This window comes from Candoia aspera, chromosome 9 (assembly GCF_035149785.1).
Source record: "Candoia aspera isolate rCanAsp1 chromosome 9, rCanAsp1.hap2, whole genome shotgun sequence".
Lineage (NCBI taxonomy): Eukaryota > Metazoa > Chordata > Lepidosauria > Squamata > Boidae > Candoia > Candoia aspera.
The window spans coordinates 12,696,293-12,711,125 of record NC_086161.1 but is presented as its reverse complement, the minus strand read 5'-3'; the positions used below and the strand labels follow the sequence as shown (position 1 = coordinate 12,711,125).

At 44.8% G+C, this 14,833-nt stretch overlaps 1 protein-coding gene across 1 annotated transcript in view; it reads left to right on the top strand.

Moving 5' to 3' along the window:
* ZMIZ2 (zinc finger MIZ-type containing 2) overlaps positions 1–14,833 on the top strand; it is an 82,649-nt gene that overhangs the window by 59,868 nt on the left and 7,948 nt on the right. The window contains exons 8-17 of the mRNA XM_063311397.1: positions 835–915; positions 2,873–3,077; positions 5,287–5,428; positions 6,727–6,937; positions 7,563–7,668; positions 8,960–9,117; positions 9,431–9,498; positions 10,528–10,596; positions 12,691–12,938; positions 13,332–13,498. Coding sequence (XP_063167467.1) covers positions 835–915; positions 2,873–3,077; positions 5,287–5,428; positions 6,727–6,937; positions 7,563–7,668; positions 8,960–9,117; positions 9,431–9,498; positions 10,528–10,596; positions 12,691–12,938; positions 13,332–13,498 — 1,455 coding nt within the window. The remainder of the gene's footprint in view (positions 1–834; positions 916–2,872; positions 3,078–5,286; positions 5,429–6,726; positions 6,938–7,562; positions 7,669–8,959; positions 9,118–9,430; positions 9,499–10,527; positions 10,597–12,690; positions 12,939–13,331; positions 13,499–14,833) is intronic.

Below are 14,833 nucleotides of genomic sequence, written 5' to 3'. Positions count from 1 at the left end.
TCTCAGCCTGGTTCTCTTTCAGATAGGCTCAATTTCCCCTCCCCAAATCTGTAGCCAGCATAGCCTCCCAATATGAAAGTTGCATGTATCTACAAAACACCCTGCTGGGCAAGGCCGACTTTCCATACTGTGCGAGCCCAACTAAGGTACAGATTGATGTGTTGTGTAATGCAAGTAAGTGAATGAATGAATGAATGTTCCTTTAATACAGCCTCAGGCCAGCGATATAAAATAGCCTACAAGAACAATAATACTATAGTATATAATAAGACGAAGAATTATATAAACACAATGTGGATGGAAGGACGTTAAATCAGGCCTGAGAGAAAGTTCTGTAATGGTTAGGCAATTCCAAGGTGATGCGATGTTTAGTTGGCTGCATGCTCCAGTCTCCTGGACCTCCCATTGTTAAGGACTTGATTCAATTCATTTGCCATTCAGTGTCCAGTACTCACCATTTAAGAAACACCTTAGCTTGTAAAATTGATTCCCAACAATAGCTCATGGACAGCAAAATCTCTGGAGAACTTAAGTCAGCAGTTTACACAGCTGAGCCCTCTTCTGGGCTGAAGAAAATTGATCAAAAAATTACTAGAGGGGCAGGACCCTAGTGTAACATGAGAACTCGGTTATCTTCAGTTTGCCGACTTCATTGGTGGTTCTTGGGATAAAATGAGACTGTAGAATCGTGAGACCTATTCAGTATCCTTTGGAGTAAAAATGGGATGTGAGCTGGATGGATGGATAACTGGTTACCCTGAAGCAACTCCTGCCTTGAGAATCAGGACCCAGGTTATTCTAGTAACAAATGGTTTTTGGCTTTTCTCTTTCTAGCCTACTGATCAGTTCAATGGTCAAAATGCCAATTTCAATGGTGGCAACTTCAGTAGCTATGGACAAGCTGCTATGAATGGGGTGAGTTTTATTGTTTGCTCCTGCTGAGGCTTTCTAAGGTATTTGGCAATGATGTAGAAGCCAGGTGTTATCTCTCTGCTGTATTTCCAGGATGAATTATTTATGTGTTTACATAGGTTCACAAAATTCCTCCTGGTTATTATCCACCCAGAGCACGCCTTCACACACTCATTAATCCGTTGCTCTTTCCCCTACCCACACAGCACAACACACAGTCTTCATTGGGTCATTTTTCTTGTTTCTTAAACAGAATTGGAGCAAACTATGCATTACATAAGCAAGACTTTGACTTTTTGTATTTTTATATTAGCCTAGAATTGCCATCAGCCTCTTGTTGGGTTCATTTCTTGGCTAGCACAAAGTGCATCTTTTCCATTCTTATCCAACCTTGAAAAAAATGGAGGAAAATTTCTACCAACTGTGTTAAAGGAAGGGGAGATAATGTGTTGACAAGTGCCAGTCTCTCTTGCATCTTTTGCCAGTTATGTTTTGTCCCTTTTAATTCCTTTTCCCCTGCGTCATCTCAGAGGGGGTAGCTCTTATTCCCTGTTATGGGTCATATTTGCCCTTTTCGCTCAAGGAGAATGATGCTATACTTTAACTTCCAACAGCCTCCGCTCTGTGGCCAATGGTGGGTGTATTTTTTTCCAATTGTTTTTAATTAGGAAAAAGAAATGGATTTGGGGGAAAATTGAAATATATGCAGCATGGGAGATAGTTTTCACATGGTTAGAAACACACAGCCTGATACCAGATCTTGCAGTTACCAGAACAAGATACAGATGACTGTCTCTCTCATCCAAAAGAGAGTTGTTTCTAGCCCTTTCCATAAAGTAGGTGGGAGAAACAGGCAAGAAACTGAACATTTATCAGAGTATAAATAGAACTTGTATTTGATACATAGAGATCACAAAGTCTCCTTAGCTTTTCTACAGTAAATCAGAAAGTCTTGTCTCTTTATGTCCCTGTTTACCCTATTCCAGTTCAACTTGCAGAGGAGAAGCCTGACACATAATACTTCTTTAAGGCAGTCTATAAAGTTAGAGAGCCAGTTTGGTATAGTGGTTAAGGCACCAGGCTAGAAACCAGGAGACCGTGAGTTCTAGTTCTGCCTTGGGCATGAAGTCAGCTGGGTGACCTTGGGCCAGTCCCCCTCTCTCAGCCCTAGGAAGGAGGCGATGGCAAGCCACTTCTGAAAAACCTTGCCAAGAAAACTGCAGGGACTTGTCCAGGTAGTCTACAAGAATTGGACACAATTGAACGGATAAAAATAAATAAATAAAGGAAATGGTTGCTTCTGTGAAATGCTTGGCCCATTCCCAGGATTTTGAGGACTGGTGAAAAGTGAGAACAGGCCTAAACCAGCTTCTGGTTGAAAAATCCAGAAGAAGAAACCAGTCATGAGCAAAGGCGGATTGAGTTCTTCTCTTTCTTGTGAAAATAATGCCACTGTCCCCAAGAGGAAGAAATACCTTCTTGATCTTGCGTTGAGAATTACATTATTTGGCTTGTCTTGTGCAGGATTGTAAGGATGCAGTACTTCAAATAGTCTTCCTATAATTCTTCCTATTGCATAAATTACCGCCCATCTCCCTCCTCCTCTTTTGGGGGAGATGGGCAGTAATTAAATTTGAATAATAAATAAATAAATAAATACTTTCAGGGAATAATGGCTGGCTGGGGGAGGCTCACAGAAAAAGGGGAGGAAAGCCTCAGCACATGCCCGTGCCCATTTTCCCCACTCCTTTGTGTCTGTGAGGTTCACACATCTCAAGAACATTAGCTTGGAAAATACGGGTTCAGTAGGATGTAAATGTAGCCATCCTTTTCCTTGTCCAATATTTAGAAGGCTTTCGACTTGTATTCCACTGTGTAAAGTTTGGGATTGCTTTTAATAGAACGTGGGCTGAAGCTTCATATGATTTAATAAAGTCTGACTATTATGTTCTCTTTTCAGCCGGGAAGATCCATGCCTGGCTATCCAAGCTCTCCCTTACCTGGTAATCCCACACCTCCAATGACTCCTGGAAGTAATATCCCTCCCTACATGTCCCCAGGACAGGAAGTGAAGTCACCATTCCTTCCAGACATCAAACCCAATATCAATTCTTTGCATCCTTCTCCATCTCCCAATATCAGTTCTTTGCATCCTTCTCCATCTGGTAAGTCTTTGATGCCAAGAAAGTCCTTCCATTCTGGCTGATTCATAGCTTCTCCCAGCTAAGGAGTGGATGGGGCACCATTTAATAATGACAACTCACTGGCTTGCTTGCTTATTTATTTATTTACAATATTTGTAGACCATCCCAGTTGTGAGACTCTGGGCAGTACACAATAAGGTAGGAAAACCAACACAAGCAGATTAAAATACAGCAAAAGCATACATCCCAAAATGAAGAGCTACAATCCCCACCCCCCACCCCCATTGGGGTTCTAAACACAGTTGATCTGTTTGTCCTTAATTATCAACCCAGCTATTCAAGTAAAGGAATATTGTATCTATGTTCACCAACACATTTAAACTGGTTGCCAAATTAACCCATTTTCTGCATTTATGCAATACGTTGAACCTGAAACTAATTAGCCCATGCAAAAAACTAAGCCACAGAAAGATTAATCAAGGTTAAAATTAACCTAGTTTAGTTATGCACGTGCAGCCTATAGGATTTCTGACTGATCTGCTTACACATGTTGTGTGTACATAGCCAATGACTTGGAGGCACATATCATGCTAAGCTGGGTTGTGCTTGCTTTGTTTTGGGCTTAGCCTGCTGGCACAGTGGAAGCCCAGCCTGCTATGGATTATTCAGCAATCCATGACTCCATGTGAATCCAACCAGTAAGTCAACTTTGCATTAGCAAGGAACACTTTTCAAAAGCAATTGCATCTTGAAGTATTCCCCTGTATCATGTCGTGATTCACAAGGCCAGATGAGAAATGCCCTTGGAATCCCATCCATGTCCCTCCTTTGCACAATAAGATCTATAGAAAAGCATTCTTTTTAGCTGCTAGGTCCTTCATTAGAAGTCCCTTCTTCGAATGATTAACCATAGCCCGAGGCGAACCATAATTCTGACTCATTAAAATTAATTTGGTGGCTCCATTGCTCATAATATTTATGTTACTAAAACTTACCAGTTTTGATTTTCCACTGCTGTACTTAGTCTAAGTGAAGTAATTTTACTGGACTTTAACAAAACGTGAACTGTGACATCTGTCTGTTAAAACAAAAACTGCTGCACAAGCTTGTTGCCTTCAAGGTGTGAACTACATTTTTCATCATCCATGACCATGCTGGTGGAGATGATGGAGTGGTACTCCAAACACATTGGGAAGAAAAATCAGATCAGGAAAGATTAATCCGCTGGTTTAATAAGCATGATGCTCATTTCCATTGGAGTATTTTTCTACAGTTGGACCCTAATGAGAGTCTTAGAGAGTGTGCTTCTCTTTTGTTCAAGGTGCTGGCTGCATTCATTTCCAAAATGCCTTTGTTATGCCTTTGAGCTTCCATAAGAGTTGGCACAAAAAGAATTTCAATGCACCCAATAATACATTTGTTTTGATGCAATCAGAGGGCCCTGTTGTACATTTAAAATTCAAGTGGTGAAGCTTTTCTTGACTGTACCACTCCATTTCACAACTTGGAGAGGTGCGCAAATGTTCTCACACACCTACAAAGTCCTTCGTGGAAACTCACATTTTTTTCAGCAAGAAAAGTTCAACCTGGCCTTCTCCCTCATTACTTTTTAATGAGTAGGGCACCTTTCCACAAAGAGGGTTTGAAAAATGAGGCAGCCAGTTCATATTCATGTGCCTGTGCACCTCTAAGCACCCCTGCAGCTCAAAGTGGTTGGGTCCTGGACAGGCTTTGCCTCTGGATTCTACATCTCGACTGGGCTCTGGACCTTGATGTGAATTTGGGACCGCTTGCAGAGTGATGGAATTTTGGGGACCAGAGGGGTTCCGTGGCAGTTAAGGAATGGCAGTTTGGTGCTGGGAAAAAGTCTTCAGAGACTTCCTTAACTTGCAGCAGGAATAGGCTAAGAGAAAGAAGGGAGGGTTGCCAAAATTCCTTCCCGAAATGCTTGCAAAGTTCAACAGAGTCGGGGGGAGGAAAGGAAATGAGAGCCCTGGTGGAGTCAAGGCAGGAGCCGGTCCTGTTCTTTACACCACCTGCAGCACCCTCCCACCTTCCTGCCCCTTGCTGTGCCCCACAGCCCAGACAATTCCTTGCTGTGTCCCCTGTTGCTGGGTCAGCCTGGCCTCCTCCATGCCTGCATTGGCCCCTCTGCCCCGTTTCATCCCTGCACCTATGGCCCTGCACCTTCCAGTCATGATCAGTCCACTCTCTTGTCTTGCCCCACCAGGAAACCCTTGTGATGAGTTGCGTTTGACCTTCCCTGTCCGGGATGGCGTGGTGCTGGAGCCTTTCCGCCTCCAGCACAACTTGGCGGTCAGCAACCATGTCTTCCAGCTCAGGGACTCTGTTTACAAGACTCTGATGCTCAGGTGAGACCGTCTTCCTTCTGTGATTTTCCCAGGTTTGTGTCAGTAAGAAAATACACAACCCTTTCTCTTCTTTGGCCTGAAATTGGCTGCTGCAGCCCTGATAGTTAAAATCAGGCAGCTTTTGGAAGGTGGGTGAAAGCTGTAACCAGAACACTGCATAGGTCTTTTTTAGTGGTGAGCGAGGAGCAGGAATAACTTGGAACTTGCCCCATCATTATTTGTGAGTCCACATTGGAGCAATAGGAAAAGAGCAAAGTTCTAAACTGTGTTATTTCCATCCTAACCCCAACAGTCCTGAAGACCAGAGAGGGTTCTTTGAACAGCCCTACTCATGTACTCCGTCCATCGTTCTGTATAATAGCAAATTTCTCCCCTGTTGAATCTACAGCCTGGTCCGAATCTCCTTTCTGAAATAGCACAGGACAGCTCTGCGAATCATCCATTGCACCTTAACATGGAACATTTTAATTGGCTGTATTTGGACTTCTTTTGAAAAGCAACAATGGGTTTATTGCTTTGTTCTGACTCTCTGGGCTGCGTCTGGCAATCAGTTGGACTCAGTGAGACCTTCTTTCATTTATGAACACAGATAGGTGAAAATTCTGGGAAAAGATACAAGTGAGGTTATTCAAGGATTTGCTTTGTCAGTGAGAAGCAGTGGAGGAAAAGTACTAGAGAGTTAGAGGGAAAAGAGTAGCTATCAAGTCGTTGTTAACCGCTTCCACCTCAGTTATCATTTAAGGTAGGTGTTCGGATATTATCCTGCTAATTTTGTTACAGTAGTTACTTCAGATAACTAGTTGATGGGTCTGTCTGTCTGTGACTTTCCAAAGATGTCACTGAAGAAACTCTAGTCCCTCTCTCTTAAGCACTTGTAGGACAAAAGGTCACTCTTTTGCTCTACAAATAACCCATTTCATAAGCCTTAGCCGATGAAGAAGGAAGTTTCCTTAGCTGGGAAGAACCTATTTTTTTCTCCTCTCTCTCTAGGGAGAGCTTCCACATTCCCGGGGAGAATAGTCTAGAATAGGGATGAGGAACTGTGGCCCTCCAGGTATTGATCCACTGCAGTTCTCAGCACGCACCGCTTTTGGCGGTGTTCCCTGGAGCAGCTGGGAGTTGTGCTCCAGCAACAGATGAGGACCACAGGTTCATGGCCAAAAAACGGTGGGACAAGGGAACATACCAGAGTTTTGTACCGTTGCAAGGTTCTTATCCCCTTGGTTTCCCTGCTTTTTCCAAGGCGCTGTGTATGTTTTCTTTAAAAAGGCATTTTACGGTTCCTCCCTGCTTCTCAGGCCTGACTTAGAGCTGCAGTTTAAGTGCTACCATCATGAGGACCGACAAATGAACACCAACTGGCCAGCCTCAGTCCAGGTCAGCGTGAATGCCACTCCTTTGACTATCGAGCGGGGAGACAACAAGACTTCACACAAGCCCCTCTACCTAAAGCAGGTGTGCCAGCCTGGCAGGAACACCATCCAGATCACAGTCACGGCTTGCTGCTGTGTAAGTTTGGCTTCTGTTTGTTTGGGAGCGATCTCTGGTCCTTAGGGTGAGGGGATCAGCTTCTCTGTGCCTCTGTTCTACTGTGAAGGACATTGGTACTACAGTCTGCTTCATAGCAGATGTCCACCTAGTGCCCCACTGCCAGTTGTCCTAATTCCAAAAATTCCTGTACCAGCTTTTTCCAATTTGAGGTCTATTGGGTGGGTGGAGACTGCAACTCCCAGATTCTTTCAGGACACAGAATTCTACAGATTGCAGTCCCAGCACACTCAGAGGGCACCAGGTGGGGGAAGGTGGTCCTGCCTACCCTTGCCTGGGTGAATTCTGCCTCTAAACCCACACAGGTGCAGGAAGTCCAGGAAAAAAGGGACTTTTCCTCCATTTTAAGCCAACTAAGCTACATTTGTCACTCCTTGCAGCAGCAAATTCTTAAGTCAGTTGTGTGCTACATGTGGTACTGTTTCCCTCTGTGTATCTGGAATAGCTTGTCACTCTGTTTTCATTGATTGGTCCCTGGGTTCAAATACTGTGGGAGCAGAAGCGCCTTTTTCTCTCCACTTTGTCATGTAATACAGGTAAGTGTTTAGCCCTCCATGTGGTGACTTCTCTTCTTTCTTCATTTTAGTCCCACCTTTTTGTCCTGCAATTGGTGCACAGGCCTTCGGTACGGTCCGTTTTGCAAGGCTTGATTAAGAAGAGGCTGCTGCCGGCCGAGCACTGCATCACCAAAAGTGAGTATATGCTCTTCTGCATCCACCCCCACCTGTAAATTCTGGCTAAAGAGCCAGGACTGTCTTGCCTGGTCCTTCAGGGGAGAAAAAGCCATAAGCAGGATTCCTCTAGAGCTCCATTATGCTGGGGCCAGAGATGCATAGCAATGGAACAGCTGCTTCACAAGCGCATGGCCCAGGAGGAGAAGGGGGAAATGCAGAAGTTTCCATGACTTATGCTGCCTGTATGTCATTGGAGTTTGCCCTATGGGAATCCGACCACTCTGACTATGCCAGATTAGAAAAGGCTGGTCTGAAGACCAGAGAGAAGGATGTAGAGTCTGTGCTTCTGTTACTAGCTATCATCTGTGTGATGTGATAAAGTCTGTCCTCCCCAGCTAGGATGTTCTCCAGATGTTTTGACTTAATTCCACATTGGCCCTGCATGCCTCTGGAGGATGCCCAGATTGCAGAAGGCTGATCTGAGCCCTAGCCCAGAATTATGAAACAAGCAGCACCAAATCTCAGGATGTTGCATTGTCCTCTCCTTCCCTGGCCCAGCTGCATGGAAGAGTTGAGAAACATTCACTTACAGTTTTTATTAATTGCTATTCATTGTCCCATCTCAACCACTAACATTTATTAACTTTAATGTAAAGTAGTACAGCAAACCAACTCCAAGCCATATGGGTTTAAACTAACTGTAGTTAAGATTACCCACTGAGTTTAGTCTGAGACAGAAGTATCTTGCTTTCATGCTATGATGGAAGAGGGGGGGAGGAAGGTGACCATTCCTCATTGGGCCTGATTGTTAATGCTTGTTGAACTCTTGCTTAGCACACCTTGGGTGCTAAGGCCAGTTATGTGCCTTTCAAATATTTAACTCCTATCATCCTCAGACAGCTTGGCTGTTAATTGTGGGAGTTCAGATCCATTGCATCTGGAGGGCAGCAGGTTGAGAGAAGGTCCCATCCAAATGCACCTGTGGAAGCCACTTCGAGAACTTTGCTTAGTAAGGAGGGCCGCATTGTTGGAGTAACCAGAGAAGTGGAATTGATTATGGGGATCCCCTGATGCACAGAACATCTGCTGTAGGAGGCTCTTACTGTTGTGAGCTGGGGTTGGAATACATAGGGTTGGACTATGGGCAATTTGGTAGAGGCAGGAAAAGCCAGGATGATAAAGGACAAGAAAAGGCCTTCTGTGTCTTGATCTCAACACTCTTCCAAGTCTGCTGGCCATCAGTCCTCCCATCCCACTAACAGAGGAGCTCCCTGTCTGCATTGACACCATTTTCCCTCTCCATACTTAGTCAAACGAAACTTTAGCAGCGGCACAATCCCTGGGACTCCTGGTCCAAATGGGGAAGATGGTGTGGAGCAGACCGCCATTAAGGTGTCTCTGAAGTGCCCCATTACTTTTCGGAGAATCCAGCTTCCTGCAAGGGGTCATGACTGCAGGCACATACAGGTGAGTCTCTGCTCACTTCCCGTGTCTTCCCATCCTCTCACTAATGGAGGAGGTGGAAGCAGAGCTCTGCAACAAGGACGGTTAACTGCTGGTTGACCATTAACTTGGTATATGCTAGAAAAGGGAGGAAAGCTGTTAAAGGGGACAGAGGAAGAAATCCCAGTCGTGATCCCCTTTGGAAGGGAAAGCTTGTAAGGGATCCAGTAGAGGTATCTTTTCCCAAGATTGGACGGTTGCCCTTGTCTCCAGTCTTCGGAGTTGTTTTCTGATGTCTTTTGCCCAACTGATTTCTGGTTTTTGTTTCTCTGTGCAGTGCTTCGACTTGGAATCCTATTTGCAGCTAAACTGTGAAAGGGGGACGTGGAGATGTCCTGTTTGCAAGTGAGCATCCACATTTGAGGGGGCTGTGGCATTTGTCAAAGACACTTTGGTCATTAAATGCAAGAACAGACCATTGTTAGGAAAACAGTGTACCAGATAAAGCCTCTGAAGCATTTTCTGTAGCTTCTTGTTGTGACCAGCCAGGTAATCCTGGGCTGGGAAGCTCAGAAGCACGATCTGAAAGCAGTAGTTCTCCCTCCATTGTTCTTCAGTGGTACAGCTGGCACAGGGCCATGGGGGTGAAGTCAGGAGTTGCTCACCAAATCCCTAACCAAGCACTTAAAGGATGGCAGCACATAGACCCAGCATTAATTCCTGGGCTGGACTGCACCCTCCTGACAAGGGCCCAAGGGGCAGACTTCGCTTGGCAGAGCATCCTTGTCCTATTATCTATATACTACTAAAACTCTTGTGACTGTTTGATACTTTGTAACCCTCAACTGGGCAAAACGGTGCATCGTAGGGTAACAATTTTTGAACCAAGGTACCTCGAATGAGTTAACTTACAGAATGCATCCAAAATCCAGGACCCATGATTCCCATGGAACTGAAATTTTATGAAACATTTTATGATATAAAAAGTGTCATAAAACATAATACAAAATGTCATAAAACATTTCCTGTGGTCAACTCCTGATGTTTGACTATGCTGTACAGTTCAATATGAATGACATGGGCTATTTTCAAGGGAGATACATCTCTGAATATCTCCCTGCATTTTTAAGAACTCTTCCATTGTTGGAGGCATTGAGGAATCTTGTAAGGAAATATCACAGAAACAATGACCCAGCGGGTCACGGGTTGTCTAGTTATGTTTTTAAATTATGATCAGGTGTCTGGATGACTATGTACTCAGAGAGTTTGCTTTATTTTTACTTTTAAAATCTTCCACAGCCAAAAGGAACACCCCACCCCACCTCCGCTCCCAGTAAGACCATTAAGTTTAGAGTTTGAAATTTTCCAGCTGCACCACAGCAGAGCGTTGCGTATGGTGACTCTCCCACACTTGTTTCTTCTTCTTCCTCTCAGTAAAACAGCCTTGTTGGAAGGACTTGAAGTGGACCAGTACATGTTGGGGATCCTGATTTACATTCAAAAGTAAGTCTCTTGGATTTGCTGCTTTTTCACTCTTGTACAAAAGGCAACTGAGGATAAGCCAGCTGTGGCGATGCTATTTTATGGCCACCAAGGGGCAGACAAGGACTATAATCCACCCACCCCAGTTTAGAGAAACTTCCACTTCGATGTTTGAGATTAGATGAAATTTAGTATATTAGAAGAGAAATAGAAATAGTATCCCTGAAGGGTACTAAGTTGTTGTGGGGGTGGGGGGGTGGTCAGAAAGAGAGAGACCTGCAGATCTTAGGAAGAAGCACTTTGAGAAGAAGACCGAATAAAGTGCCAGTCTCAACCCAAAACAAAGGCAAACGGGGGTTCAGGTTCCTGCATGGGAAGCCATAGAGCAGCAATCCATCCCCACAGGGGTGCTGAAAGGTTATTATGGGTTACCGAAGGGGAAGGGGTCAACATGTACTTGCTTTTTGTGCCTTGAAGGAAATATCAGTAGTCATCAAAACAAAACTAAGGGAGATGGCATCATTAATATTCACTTTGAGCAGATCTGAATTAGAACCAAAACCCAAACTGTCCATTCTTCTCTGCATGGTAGCTGAACCACATCTGAACTGGCTGCACCTTGTTGTCTGTTAACTTCATATCTTATTTCAGGGGAGCAAGAGCCAAGTTCACTTCTCTCTGAGAGAAATGTGCTTGCAAAGCGATTGGGACAGTCAATGAGAAAAGAATAACAAACATTTAGAAGTATTTTTCCCTTCACTTGGCCTCCTTCCACATCTTTCCCTCCCCCTCTCCCCCTCCCAAAAAGCCACCCCAGGAAACTTTGGCAATTAATCATAATCAAATCATAATCACAAGCAATTTGAGAATTGCAGGAGACAGGGCTAGGCCACCTCCAACCCGATTGCACCTTGAATGTTGCATTGGATGGGTTCAAAAAGGGGCTGAATGGGGATGGCCACACTACAGTTAAAGCAGGCTGTTCGGGAAGGGGTTGTCCTCCCAGTGAAAGATTAGGATTGTAGCCTAGGAAAGGTCCTCCATATTGCATTGTGCCTGGACTGTGACATTGACAAGGAGCCAGTTGTACAATTATTTACCTGATAGATATCCTTTTCATTCAGGAGCTTGAGTGCTTAGCACATCAGCTGTGACCAGTACTGAACTGGTTCCATCACATCTGGACTACTGTAACACACTCGAGGGGAGGGGGCTAAGGTTGAAGGGAAACCAGATCATTCCTTTATAGCAAAATGCAGCACAATATTATTCCATGCTGCTGGCACTCTTGTTTTATTAGGTATTTCCTCTAGGGGCCCAATTCCTCATTTGAATTCCCATACCATAACCAGGCTTGTATTTCTTATAACAGTGTTGGTAGAAAAAAACACTTCTCCAAGGAAGTTCATGGAACACACTAGAGCTTGTTCCTGGGTGGAGTAACAGTAGTACTCCTATGAACTATTGTTGGCATAATAGTACAACAGTACTCAGCTTACTTGACAAGCATTCTTTCTCAATCAAGAATAATACAAGTGGTGCACTGCATTCTGTCTTGTATTATTCCAAATGAAAGAATGTCTCTTGGTGAGCAAATTGACTTCTCATGGATTGCCAAGAACATGGGTGACAATCCTTGTAGCCTCAGAAATGTCAGCTGGTAGCCTGTGGAACCCCCTCAACATCAAGCCCCCCAAATTTTCATGGGGCATTTTACCACTAGTTATCAGCAGCTAACCACCACCTTAGTGTCACTTAGGGATTTTCTTTTTTAGAACTCTTTTGGATTCTGTTGGTTTGTTTGTTTTCCCGTTCTATTTTGACTTTTCCTCCCTGTGGGCCAGGCAATGGCCTCATAGCCGAACAAGGCTGGCAATAATGAAAGATAAAGCCTGGCAAGTCCTGTAGGCAGTTCAAGGTCACCAGGACATGATCAAGAAATCCTGTATAGATGCCTAAAGTCCTAGGGTTGGAAGGGGCCGTGTAGGCCACTGAGTCCAACCCCCTGCTCAACACAGCATGCTTTATGACATGTGAATAACTGTGTGAATGCATAACTCCACCATGTGTGAACACCATTGTTGAGTGTCACGTGCAAACACCCCATTTACCCAGCTCTGAATACGAAGAGATCACCATTGACCCAACGTGCAGCTGGAAGCCTGTCCCGATCAAGCCCGACATCCACATCAAGGAAGAACAGGATGGGCCCGTGCTGAAGCGTTGCCGCACCATGAGCCCCACCCACATGGTGATGCCCAGCGTCATGGAGATGATCGCAGCCCTGGGACCGGGCCCCTCCCCATTTGGAGCTTTGCAACCCTCTTCTGCTGGCGGTGGCAGCAGTGACTACACCAGCCAAAGTGAGTACGCCTCTGAGCCATGGGGGGAAAAGGCCCAGTTCTTGATGGGTAGGGTCTTCTCCTCCAAGAGAGAGGTCCCTCTTTCAGACCTCTCTGGTGCATGGAGCATGATAACCATTGAGAGATAGGAGTGTTGCATTTGGGTCATCAGGAAACAAGATATGCATAGAAATGCTGCTTAAGGGTTGCAAGGGATTGATACGAAGATATTGATTATATGATGATGTTGATTATTTGCCAAGTCCCTGCCCTACCTACCTAGACTGTTATATCTGAAAAAGAGAAAAAATAGAACTAATATTCATTCTCATGACCTACTATATGTACCTCAAGAGCCTTTTCTGGCAGATAATTTCTTTTTCCCTACTAGTGTTGCTGCTGCTGTTGTTTCAGATTCAAGCTTTTCTGGAACTTTCCCAGATTCATTCCCTACTGTGAACCCTGGCACCCCGACATTAAATGAATTCAACCCTGGGCCTCCTCCGATCTCCTATCAGTCTGACATTCCGGGCAGCCTGCTGACCCCTGAAAAGCCAACTGTTCCTTCCATCCCTGGACAGGTCAGCAAGAACTTCCTACTGGAAAGGATTGGGAGGTGGCAGTTACCAGGGGGTGGGGGTCGACGGCTGCTGTTCCTCCTGGGATCTTCAATCAGTAGCTTAAGTCCCTCTTAGTCTTCTTGAACAATTACATACTGTAGATTCCTCTCCCATTCCTCCTCATGACGGATCAGTCCTAGCATTGGATTTTAATGGATTCCACAGGCAGTGAGCTTCCAGAACTTGCCCTGTGGATCTGTGAAAGATTTTGGTGGTTTCTTAAATCTGGAAAGTTTGACTGCAAATGATGCCTTTGGAGGCATTCTACTGACCCATTTTAAAACTGTTCATAAAAACCTCACGAGTGATACCACAATCAGTTGGTAAGCCTTCATTTCTAAAGCTTCTGGCTACGAAGCAGTGATTTTCATAAAACTCATATGACAGTCGTGCATTTAGCCACCAGCATGTGAAAGCAGGGGTGAGCTCCCGTTGCCCATCCCAGCTCCTGCACACCAAGCAGTTCGAAAACATGCAAATGTGAGTAGATTAATTGGTACCGCTTCGGCGGGAAGGTAACGGCGTTCCGTGAGTCATGCTGGCCACATGACCCGGAAGTGTCCTATGGACAACGCCGGCTCCAAGGCTTTGAAACGGAGATGAGCACCGCCCCCTAGAGTCGGACACGACTGGACTTTACGTCAAGGGAAACCTTTACCTTTACCTATGTGAAAGCAAGAACAGGACAGGATTCTTTGGGTGATTCTCTGTATTAGCCACCAGGAGGTATTATAGGGCCAGCTGAACAAATGATGCATTTTCACCCTGTAATCATACAGTTTTTCCCAAGCTTACCAGGAGAATCCCCAAGAGAACATCAACAGAGAGATCTCTAGGGAGTCAGCAAGGCATGGATTATCAGCCAGCTTGCTGTGCTGCGCGAGACCTTAAAAACAAAGAAAAAAGAAAACACAAGGCATTGCCCATTCCAATCTGTTTTTGCAGAAAGGAAGAGCATCTGATCTTAGCTCCGAGCTTCTTGTTGTGGAACATCCATCCTCAATCCATTCCTTGAAATGTGTGTGGGTTGTAACTCCCATCACCCCTACCAGCATGGCCATGAATGGGAGTTGTAGTCCAACACCTGGGGAATCCTAGCCTGGAGAAAACTGCTGTTGAACTTTTAAGAGCCCACATACACCTACAAGGTTTATTCCTCATAGCCTTGTGAAAATGGATTAAAATTAGATGTGTCAGGAGGAGATGAAGAATTGATGCTAAAGGTTTGGTGTTAAAGCAACTAGAAGAGATTAGTGGGGCATTTCCCCCTTCCTAAAAATGTTATTTTGGTGAAAC